Here is a 12827-nt window from a genome sequence, read left to right on the forward strand (position 1 = left end):
GAAGCGATGATATCGAACCCAAGAGATGCATATGGTCAGCAAAAGTAAATCACATTTTGAACAGTCCCGACTGTGGAGGAATTGCGGAGAGAAAAGGTCCACGTTTTCCACATCCCATGCGTGACCATGCTTAGCATCTTGGCTTGGAGTGAAATCGAAATTTCTCCAGCAGATCTAGATCACTCAGATGTTCGGTCTTCCTCGTCAGCATCCCACCGCGATCGATCATTTATTTTGACGGTGACAAAGTGGACGGACGCAGCTTGGAATTCCGCTGGGATACCATTAGAACTCTACCGGATGTGAATGACAATGAACAGTTGAGAATTGGCATTGCGAAAAAGTGAAAGTGGAATCCAGAATTTGAAGAAGTTTCGTTTACAACTGAAGTGATCCAGAAAGTGAAAATGATATTGACTAGTTTGCTGCTAGGGGTAATTCTAGCTACCAGTGTTCAAACTGAAACGATTGAGATTAGCACCTATTCAAAGGTTGCCAAAAGTGGGGCTTCCTTGCTGAAGCCGAATGTTTCCGAAAGGTTTGTGAATATTTGTAGCCGATCAGAAATGCAATACTAAGAAATGCTCTGTTGCAGTTCTACAAGTCATGCCACCGGTCGAGCACTGGGTGGAGGTAGTTATCCGATGTCTTTCGAAGGGCTGCTTACAAGACCGGTTAAATACAGAACGAGTAGTTACCAGGACAGTTACAAGGCTCCAAAATACATCGTGTATCCCAGCAATAGTCAATCAACGGCGACAACCAGATTGTCGCCTAGTAGAGGTATTTGTTGTTATTTTTATGTATAGTTGCATGAATTCATTCATTTTTAGATATAGCCATGGATCGTTTTGCCCCCGGAGAAGCATACGGTGGGACCGTATACAAGATATTGAAATCGAAACAGAAGGGTTACCAATATCAAAAGCCAAATGGTAGTGAATGCCATTTCCACATTCGGGCAACAGATATTCACACATAATATTTATTACAGATCCTGTGTTTGATGACTCGCGTCCAGTTTCTGCGGCACCTCCTCCTCCTCCTCCGCCTGCTCCCATCATTTCAGCTTCACCTCCTCCCGTGGAGTTTCCTCAGGCATCGTCTGTCATAACAGCACCAACTCCTGCCCCACCAGATATGTCTAGTCCAGATACTATACCAAATAACACCGCGGCTTCAGCAGATTGGAATAAATTTCCTCCCAACAGTGATACCTCTTGGCCAAATCCAATGAAAAGTCCTCAAAGTTACGATAGTCCAATAACAAGTTATCTTAGCCCGAATCCTCCCAGTTCGAAACCACCTACACCAGACTCCCCTCCTTCGAACCAGTACATACCACCACCAGATCTCTACAAATTTCCACCAAACTTGAATTCCAACTACCTTCCCCCTCCAAGTAGCGATGGGCAGTTCCGCTTCAACGGAATATCAAGCTACCTCCCACCTCCGGCTGGACCGACTGATCCCTCCGATTCGGGCGCCCCATCCGATTCCGATGATATGGAAGGTACGATATCTGTGGGCCCCGAGCGCCCCCAATACTTACCTCCTCTGAATCCATCGTACCTCCCTCCCAACAATCCCCCTCAGCTTTCTCCAGCCCAACCATCACCAATGGGAATGCCAATGCAGAACCTACCCCCACCCCAAATGATGATGCCCATGAACCCCATGATGAAAGATGTTATGAATGGGCCCCCTCCGGACCACTCCTTCCCATTCGCGTTTGACGAGTACGACCATTTCCCCCATCATCACCACCACCATGATCACTATCCAGAGTACGAGTTCGATCATCACCATCACGACGAAACAACGACTGCACCTCCGCCGCCACCCCCACCGGAACCAGCGACGGCTCGGGTGAAGAACTACAGCTACTACTACATCAGTAGAACGCTGTGGTATGTTCCGCTGTACTTCACCCTGTACTTTACCTTCTACGTGTTGATTCTGATCCTGCGCTCCATCGCGAGACATAAGGTAGGCAATCTCAAACGATCCCATGAACAATTTTGATAACCTCATTCGAATCGATCCAGGTCAACATACCGAACCAATGGGTTGGATCCCGGTCACTGGAAGCCATGCCTCATCTAACCAACGCGCAGGTTACAGAGAAGGTGAACATGATGACGAACTTTGTGATGAAGCAGATTGATGAGTTCAAGGAGAAATATATGGGATAGGGTGTGTTGGTATAACTTCGACTGTGTCGGTATAACACCAACTCGATTGATCACTTGACATTGCTTCGTCTGTCGACGTGGACTCCATGAGTTTTATTTATTTTATGACGAAGAATGTTTACTGAGCAATTATATGATACGTTGTGTAGCTTCAATAGGTAGTATTTATAAATAGGAATTATTGGACAAATATACAAAAGAATCCGATGAAATGCAATTATATATTATTCATTCTTCGCCGATTGCCCGAAGTAACCAGACGAAGGAAAGTCGCGTCCAAGTTCCGTTATCGGTTACCGCGTGATTGTTGTTTTTTTGCCGCTGAAGAGTTCATTTCACTATCTGGATAGTGAGTGAAGTGCCCTGCCTGCAAGTGGATAAAGGCTTTCATCCTCGGAAAGCCAAGCATTGGTTTTTGTTTTGTCGCTGCTTCGCCGACATTGGAGATTTCGCCGAGTCATCGTGCCAACAGTGACAGTGCGGGTAAGCTTTCACCGACGACTGTGTGTAGTGGTGTCGTAGGCACATTCCCACCACCAACGAGCTTTCAGCACGCTCCCGTTCATCTGCACTGGAGTGCGTTCATAGGTGAATAAGATTGAATATACTGAGAGAAAATATTTAATAATTATAAGTTTTTTTTTTTTGTTTTTGTGAATTATTTTATTGTGAAATATTGTTTAAAAAAATACTTAGAATATAAGTGAAAATTTAAAATGGCAGAGAGTGGGGGACCTTCGGATATGGAGGTCTCTGACTCTAGTTCCCTCCTAACGGATAAAAAAAAGTCACTCAAACGTGTTCCAAATACGGAAGATACTTCTTCTGGGGACGAGTCAGCTAACCCTACCAAGCCTCCCTCCAAAAAACTAGCAAATCTCCCATCTGCCCTTAACGATCCCACTCTACCTTCAACCTCGTCTTCTCCCTCTGTTCTTCCCGCTCCTTCTCAACCTTCGCCTTCCCACTCTCAATCCCTGTCCTCGCCTTCCCCCCCTGTTATTCCCACTCCCCGTGTAAAGGTCTATCCAGAAGATGCGCCCGGAACTGGTCCCTGGGTTGTTTTCTTCAGGCCTAAGCCAAATGGAAAGGCGTTGAGAGTCATGCAGATCGCGAAAGATCTGGCAAGGTATACCTCCGTTTCGGAAATTTCGAAGGTTAGACCAAACAAATTGCGAGTTGTCGTGAATGATCGAAAAGACGCAAACAAGATTGTTGTCGATCAGCATTTTACAATTGAGTATCGGGTCTACATACCCTCTCACATAGTCGAAATTGAGGGTGTGATAACCGAAACGGGCTTGACGTGCGAATACATTACGAGTGAAGGTACCGGCCGTTTTAAAAAACTGCCCTCGACGACTGTTAAGATCTTGGGTTGCCGCCAGCTCGGAACAGTCTCCCATGAAGGAGAAGAAAAGAAATTTACGCCGTCCAACTCGTTTCGAGTCACCTTCGCTGGTTCAGCTCTCCCTGACTACGTGATGGTAGATAAATTGAGGTTAGCCGTGCGACTTTTTATTCCAAAGCCAATGACTTGTCTAAAGTGCAAGTCAGTTGGTCACACGGCTGCTTATTGTGCCAATAAAGAACGATGTGCCACTTGCGGAGAACAACATGAGGGGAAATCCTGCAGTGCGACTGAGCATAAGTGTCCATATTGCGGGGGATCCCCACACGTGCTCTCAGCTTGTGAAACATACAAGGCTCGCTGGGAGAAACAGAAGCGCTCTTTGAGGGAACGCTCTAAACGCACTTTCGCAGAAATTTTGAAGGGCGCTTCTCCACTGGCTCAAGAACAACAACCAATCAATACACACAATGTCTTCGCTACGTTGCCAGTTGACGAAATGGAAGCGGATACAGCTAACGGGGGCACGCCGTTTATTTCTCAAGGGAATTCCCGGCGCAAAAATGTGACCACTCCCAAAGTTCAAGGACAAGTCCCTCCGGTGATACCCCCTGTTAGCTTGCCCAAAAAATCGAGTGCAGCGGATAAGCAAAATCAGGTCCCTCCTGGCCTCCGTGGTAATAGTTCACCTTCGAACGACCCAGCACTCGAGGGGACATCAAAAACCCCAACTGTCCCTGTTTTTCCGTCAAGTTCAACTTCCCAATCGGGATTTATAAAGTTGTCTGACCTTGTGGATCAAATCTTCACGTGTTTTAATGTTTCCGACTCCATCAGAACCATTGTCACCGCAATGCTTCCAGTACTAAAGACAATTTTGCAGCAATTGATGCAAACATGACCCCTCCTTGCAATGATTATCTCTCTTGATGTCTAATTTAAATAGAGAGGTCGGAGATATCACTGTTTTACAGTGGAATTGTCGTAGTCTTATCCCTAAATTGGATACATTCAAATTTCTAATTCATAAACTCAATTGTGATGTTTTTGCTCTATCCGAAACCTGGCTCTCTTCTCAAAATGATCTCTCTTTCCACGATTTTAATATAATACGCTTGGACCGTGATGACAGATACGGAGGGGTACTATTGGGGATCAATAAGTGTCACTCATTTTTTAGAATTGACCTTCCACCTATTGGAGGGATCGAAGCTGTTGCTTGTCATGCAAACATCAGAGGCAAAGACCTCTGTATAGTCAGCTTGTATTGGCCTCCGAGAGCTGCGGTTAGCCGCAAGCAACTTGTTGACATGTGCTCACTCCTTCCTGAGCCACGATTAATCTTGGGAGACTTCAACTCTCACGGAACTGCCTGGGGGGAACAGTACGACGACAATCGTTCATCGTTGATATATGACCTTTGTAACAGCTTCAATATGACCGTTTTGAACACTGGGGAAACAACACGTGTACCTAAACCTCCTGCTAAACCAAGTGCTCTTGACCTCTCGCTTTGCTCGAATTCACTATCGTTAGATTGCAAGTGGAATGTAATCCAGGATCCCAACGGTAGTGACCACTTGCCAATCAAAATTTCTATCACCAATGGTTTGAATTCTTCTGAATCAATAAACATGGCATACGACCTCACAAGACACATTGACTGGAAAAAATATGCGGACGCGATTGCTCTAGCCATCAATTCCAGAGATGGTTTGCCTCCATTGGAGGAGTATAACTTCATTTCTCGTTTGATATATGACAGCGCGGTTCGCGCTCAAACGAAACCCATCCCAGGTTCCACTATTCGTCGAAGGCCTCCCAATCCATGGTGGGATGGCCAGTGTTCCAAGCTTTATGGAGATAAATCGAATGCATTTAAAGCTTTTCGGAAACGTGGAACCCCTGAAAATTTTCAGAAGTATTTGGACCTTGAAAATCAATTTAAAAACTTGATCAAAGGGAAAAAACGTGCTTATTGGCGAAATTTCGTGGGAGGTTTGTCACGAGAAACGTCAATGAAAAAATTATGGAAAGTGGCTCGAAACATGAGAAATCGCTCTTCATCCAATGAAAGCGAGGAATATTCACATCGATGGATTTTTAATTTTGCACGAAAGGTTTGTCCCGATTCCGCTCCAGTGCAAAGAATTATTCGAGATATACCACAAGATAGGTGCGATCTTGATTCCGAGTTTTCGATGGTAGAATTCTCTCTTGCTCTCCTTTCATGTAACAATTCTGCTCCGGGATCGGATAGAATTAAGTTCAACTTGCTGAAAAATCTCCCTGATGTGGCGAAACATCGCTTGTTGAACTTATTCAATCGGTTTCTGGAGCATAATATTGTTCCAGATGATTGGAGACAAGTACGAGTTATAGCTATTCAAAAACCCGGAAAACCCGCGTCCGACTTCAATTCGTACCGCCCAATAGCAATGCTGTCTTGTATACGGAAATTGTTGGAGAAAATTATCTTGTTTCGCCTTGATCGATGGGTTGAAACGAATGGCCTACTCTCAGATACACAATATGGGTTCCGCAGGGGCAAGGGGACGAATGATTGTCTTGCGTTGCTTTCTTCAGAAATTCAACTGGCTTACGCCGAAAAAAAACAAATGGCTTCAGTATTCTTGGACATAAAGGGGGCCTTTGATTCTGTTTCAATAGAGGTTTTGTCAGACAAATTACAATCTCGGGGTCTGCCGCCTCTATTGAATAATATGTTATATAACTTGCTTTGTGAGAAACATTTGAACTTTTCTCACGGAGATTCGGCAGTAAGTCGGGTCTCTTACATGGGACTCCCCCAGGGCTCATGTTTAAGCCCCCTTTTGTACAACTTCTACGTAAGCGACATTGACAATTGCCTTACACAAAATTGCAGCCTAAGACAACTTGCAGATGATGGAGTGGTGTCTGTCGTAGGATCAAACGAATCCGACCTGCAAGAATCCTTACAAGATACTTTGAACAATTTTTCAACCTGGGCCATTGGGCTAGGGATCGAATTCTCCACGGAGAAAACAGAGATGGTGGTTTTTTCTAGGAAGCATAAACCAGCAAAACCAAAGCTTCAACTTTTGGGTAAACCGATCACTCATGCTATGTCATTCAAGTATCTTGGGGTCTGGTTCGACTCTAAATGTACTTGGGGGGCCCATATTAGGTATCTGAGTAAAAAATGTCAACAAAGAATAAACTTTCTCCGTACAATTACCGGCACCTGGTGGGGAGCCCATCCCGAAGATCTTATAATGTTGTATCGAACAACTATTCTCTCAGTGATGGAGTATGGCAGTTTCTGTTTTCAATCAGCTGCCAAAACACACCTCATTAAACTCGAGCGAATTCAGTATCTTTGTCTCCGTATCGCGTTGGGATGTATGCCCTCAACGCATACCATGAGTCTCGAGGTTTTGGCAGGCCTACTCCCACTAAAAGATCGCTTCAATTTATTATCTCTTCGGTTCCTCATCCGGTGTAAGGTTATGAACCCATTGGTGATCGGAAATTTTGAGCAGCTGATCGAGCTAAATTTTCATTCTGGATTCATGAGCTCATATCATGAATTCGTCTCCATGCAGGTTGATCCTTCTTCGTATATTCCCAACCGTGTTTGTTTTCCTGACTACATCAATTCCTCTGTGCATTTTGATCTGTCCATGAAGCAGGATATCCATGGAACATCAGATTATCTTCGATCGAGGATCGTTCCAACGATCTTCGATGCAAAGTATGGGGATATCAATTGTGATAATATGTACTTTACTGATGGGTCCTCTATGAATGAGTCCACAGGATTTGGAGTGTTCAACGAATTTTTTAGCACCTCACACAGTCTTCAGAATCCTTGCTCAGTGTATATTGCTGAATTGGCAGCGATACACTGGGCGCTGGACAGCGTCGCCTCACGACCTGTTGAACACTATTACATTGTAACGGATAGTCTTAGCTCTGTCGAAGCTATCCGTTCAGTGAGGCCGGAAAAGCACTCGCCGTACTTCCTTGAGAGAATACGAGTAATTTTGAGTGCTTTATCCAGACGCTGTTATGTCATTACCTTTGTCTGGGTCCCTTCACATTGCTCAATTCTGGGTAATGAGAGGGCTGACTCATTAGCAAAGGTAGGTGCAATTGAAGGCGATATTTATCAGCGTCAAATCGCCTTCAATGAATTTTATTCTTTAGTCCGCAAAAATACCATAGTTAACTGGCAACGCAAATGGAACGAAGATGAATTGGGCCGGTGGTTTCACTCGATTATCCCTAAGGTTAGCCTCAAACCATGGTTCAAAAGTCTGGACTTGAGTCGGGACTTTATTCGCACCTTCTCCCGACTCATGTCCAATCACTGTTCGTTAGATGCGCTACTCTTTCGTATTAATCTTGCCGACAACAATCTTTGTGTTTGTGGCCAAGGTTACCACGACATCGAGCACGTTGTTTGGTCGTGCGAGCTGTATCTTGTCGCCAGATCGAATTTAGTAGTCACCCTTCGGGCCCGAGGAAGGCAGCCCAATGTGCCGGTGAGAGACGTGTTGGCTCGGTTAGACCTTGATTACATGTCCCAAATATATGTATTCCTTAAAGCTATCGATCTTCGTGTGTGATTGTTCTTATACCCTTAGTTTTTCCTTTTCCTTTTCCTTTGTGAGAGATCGGATCCCTTCTTAAGAATAAGATGAAATGTAAATACATATTAGATATAAGATAGGTTTAAGAATTGAGTGTGATGAGTGTGATTGAGAGTGTGAGTGTGATCAATGTCAACATATCCTCATATCCCCTCCTTTTCCTGAAGAAAATATGTCACCCTTCTAAACTCGAGTTGACCGCGAGTAATCGGTTTCCTATATTATTAACATTAGAATTAAGGAAAAATGTATATATATACTAGTAACAATACAGTAAGGAGTTCGGCTCCTTTAAACCTATGTAACTGAGCCTGTAAAAATAAACGATATAAATAAAAAAAAAAAAAAATTATATATTGACAATCAATTCCCTTAAAAAAAAGGGTGGGTTATATCTATGATATAACCGCAAAATTGTCTTGGAACTAGCTTAGCTTAGCAATCATATGTTTGTATTGATTAAATTTTTGATTGAATGAAACAATTTCCGGATTTAATCGAATTCAATATATTTGCTTTATGAGTTAAGAGATTGAATAAATGCCATGTAAGGTCAATTCATGCAATTCATCATGTGATTATGTTCTTCGTTACAAATATTACAAATAATTTGGTATTATGCCTAGGACAAAATATGTGAAAAGTTTTATCAAATTATCAAACGTAATCCGTGTTAGGAAAATACTTTTCGGAGTACAAAAAAACATGCGGGTGCAAAAGTACCTCCGGCTTGCATGAAGCAACAACTTCAACTTATTCTTTTTATATTACAGAACCTTTAAACTTGAAGGTTTATTCGCCTCTAATGTCTGCAAGATTTCCCCACGTTCCTAAGTTTAGAAGACCATGTTAAGGAAACATATTCTAGTCTGCACAAAGGCAAGCGAGTTCGAAAGTACTCGCAGTTTGAATTTATTTGAAATACCGATTTTCCCAGACACCTTGATTTAGAAGTATGTGTTAGGTAAACACATTTCAGTCGAAACAAAAATACCCCAGACCTGCATGAATTTGCAATGCCAATTTCCTCAGACACCTTGGTCCAGAAGTCTATGTTGGGGGAACACATTTCAGTCGGAACAAAAATTTCCGCGACTTGCATGTACCTGCAATGTCAATTTCCCCACGCTCCATGTATTTGAAGTCTGTGTTAGGGAACACATTTCAGTGGGAACAAAAGTACCCCCGACTTTCTATATTTGCAATGTTGATTTCTCCAACACTGCTTGGTTTTGTAATCTGTGTTAGGGAACACATTTCGGTGAGAACAAAAATCCCCATACTTTCATGTATTTGCATTAGAGATGTGCCATCCGCTCATGAGCTGTTCATTCGAATCGCTTCATCATAGTGAGCGGATTCGGATCGGCTCACAATCAAAACAACGCAGCTCATCAGCTCATTACGGAGCTGGAGAGCTAATGAGCTGATGAGCTTGTCCCCTCCTTGCCCGGAAGCGCATGAGATGGAGACAAAAAAAAATATAAATTGTTCGGGCGTCGCGAAGAACCTGGTCACTCGGCCCAGGTGCCCTCTACGAGGCGACGTCCAGGTCCGAAGTCTAGGGAACCGTTGATGATTTCCTACGTCACTCCACACAAAAGGGAAAACTGTGCGATACCATACAAATGATGACAAGGGTTTTAAATGTACTTACAATATTTATTTGAAATTCATGTAAAGTGTATCAGTGTATGTATGTCTGTGTAGTGTGTCTCCAATCGGGCTGGGCTGGGTATGTGGTCCTCTCTTCGATGAACGGAACGGAACGTGGCCAGGATGGAAGAAGGCTGATGTTAGCTGGTCTACCCAGCCATTGGGTGCGCGCGCAGCATGCCGGTTTTTCCAATTTTGATCCAGCAAATAAGAGAGCTCCTCTTTCTACACTGGCTCCTTTTATATCCACGAAATTGAGTGACCAGCTTCCTTCTTGGGTTCCAGTTCTCTAGAGAGAGTAGAGAAGATGAAGTTATACCCACTGACCACTACTGATTCTCTTCCCAGCTTGCCCCAGCCAAGGTATGTTCTGTTCTGTTGTTCTGTTGTGTAAGTGTGATGTATTTATATGGCAATCGACGGTCTTCCTCAATCTGTCGCCAAGGAACCTGGAAATCAGGTACAATACCCCCACACCAGACAGCAAAAATGACAGAATATCATACATGAATCCGTCATGCCTGCTGTGGTTTCTCATTGCCATAGTCACATCCACTCACACGATCGACAAATAACGTCCAGAACAACAGTGTCTCTAGCTTTGTCAAGAGTAATCAGTCCAACCATGAAGCATATTCTTGTCAGATCACAATATGAGCTCTCATACGTAAATTTTCGACATTTCTGCATAATTACCGATCTATCTCGTTAAGCTGGGATTATATCCTGGGCCGCGAATATCCCTATATTCTTTCCTTCTTCATCAACTAACTCATAAGAAGTTGCTCCTCTTCTGGCAATAATCTTACAAGGTACATAAACAGGTCCCAGCTTTGCAGCATAATGATCGGGAGCGCTAGAAATTTTAAATTTTTTTTTATATACATGTTGTCCTATCTGGTAAGTTGGTGGTAGACTTTTGTGTTTGTTGTCATAAATTTTTTTATATTTTTCATATTCCTTCTCGTTATTTCTAACTACCTCCTCATATAAGGATCCCAGAAGTTGCTTTCTTTGCTGTACGAATTGATCTACTGACGGATCAGAAGTGAGTCTATCCCTTAAATGGTCTCTTCCATCAATGATCGATTCGTAACCGTGCACTATAAAGAAAGGAGAAAATCCTGTAGAACAATGCTTTGTATTATTAATAGCATGTTCAATCTCATTAATTTTCTTATCCCACTCTCGATGATCCTTCTGGCAATATGTTCTTATACACGCCAGAATCACTCTATTAACTCTCTCGACTGGGTTGTTCTGAAAATGCCTTCTGCTGTTTTTGAAGTGATGGACGTTAAATTTGCTCAGTAAATCTTGGAATTTGTTTGACAAAAATGTAACCGCATTATCGGATATGACCACCTGAGGTACACCTAGTTTTAGAAACCATTCATTTTTGATAATTTGGGACAAACTATCAACACTAATTTTCTTCACAGGAAATAGCTTTACATATTTAGAAAAAATATCTAAGCACACTAAAAGATCAGTGTTACCATTTTTGCTTCGAACAAATCCACTGATATAATCCATAGCGATCATTTGAAACGGTCTGCAGGCATGTTTTTGTTCACCCATCGGAGGCACGGTTGCAATTGTAGGGTGCTTTGATTGTTTGCATCTAGCACATCTCGAAAGGATTCTCTTAACGTCCACCTTCATTTTTGCCCAATGATATTTCAGTTTGATTCTATCAAGTGTTTTTTTCTACTCCCAATGCATTAATCTCTCATGCTCATTTTCCACTACCTCAACTACTTTGTCCGGGGGTACAACTAGTTTCCACTCGAATCTAGTATTACCGAATTGTGATCGAGTTGTTACAAATTTGAAAACATCCCCATCTTCAATTTTAAAATTGGGATAATCTTCTGGAGCATCATTAATTTTCCTCTTCAGGTCATTATACCATCTAGACTATGAATTTTCAAAAGAAGCGCATACTGCTCGACTGAGTGCATCACACACTATATTCTCCTGTCCTTTTCTGTGTCTAATAGTCATGTCGTATTCTTGTAGTTTGACTGACCATCGTGACAAGCGAGAACTGGGTCGCCACTTCGAGTTACAAATAAACGTTACTGCTGAACAATCTGTTACTAATGTGAAATGATTGCCTTCAACATATGACCTGAAATGTTCGATGGATTCTAATGCTGCCAATCCTTCTTTATCCGTCGGACCATACTTCCGTTCGCACGTCGTTAATTTTCTTGAAAAGAATGCAATTATATGCTCCTTACCCTCCATTTCTTGTGTGAGTATCCCGGCTATAGCGAGGTCACTAGCATCTGTCTGTATCGTGAATTCTTTTGTCCAATCAGGGTTTGAAAGAATTGGTTCAGACATCAAACATTCCTTTAATTTTATAAATGCATTTTCAGCTTTTTCGTTCCATTTGATTTTTTTCGGGTTTCCTTTTAACAAGTCCGAAATTGGTGCCGAGATTCCACTGAATTTCGGAATAAAATTTCGATAGTATCCCGCCATCCCTAAGAATCTGCGAATTTCTTTGGGAGTTTTGGGCCGCACAAATTTAGAAATTGCAGCCACTCGTTCAGGATTCGGCTGGTAGCCATCCTTTGATAGAATGAATCCTAAATATTTTATTTTTCTTACACAAAATCTACATTTGTTTATGTTGATAGATAAATTGGCTTGATTTAAACAATCAGCTACTATTTTTAAATATTTGATGTGTTCATCCAAGGTGGAAGTTGCTACAATTATATCATCGAGATATGCAAAAACAAACGGCTCATACATCCCCTCTTTCAGAACTTTGTCTAAGATTCTCGACATTGTGGCGCTGCTATTGATCAATCCAAATGGCAGTCGCTTATACTGGAACAACCCTCTACCAATAATCTTGAAGCTTGTATATTTCCTAGAATTTTCCGATAAATTTACTTGTAAAAACGACTCCTTCAAATCAATCACAGAAAAATAATTGTTTCTCCCAAGATTACTCAGTATACGCATCGT

General features: G+C 42.4%; 1 protein-coding gene across 1 annotated transcript; it reads left to right on the plus strand.

The window, feature by feature from the left end:
• The first annotated feature begins 407 nt into the window (after positions 1-407).
• LOC129772890 (uncharacterized) lies at positions 408-2329 on the plus strand. Its single transcript, XM_055776420.1, has 5 exons — positions 408-538; positions 596-783; positions 834-935; positions 995-1989; positions 2049-2329. Exons 1-5 carry the CDS (start codon positions 408-410, stop codon positions 2193-2195), a joined length of 1563 nt encoding a protein of 520 aa, XP_055632395.1. The 3' UTR covers positions 2196-2329.
• Positions 2330-12827: the final 10498 nt, after the last annotated feature.

Source organism: Toxorhynchites rutilus, chromosome 3, assembly GCF_029784135.1.
Source record: "Toxorhynchites rutilus septentrionalis strain SRP chromosome 3, ASM2978413v1, whole genome shotgun sequence".
NCBI classification, from domain to species: Eukaryota; Metazoa; Arthropoda; class Insecta; order Diptera; family Culicidae; genus Toxorhynchites; species Toxorhynchites rutilus.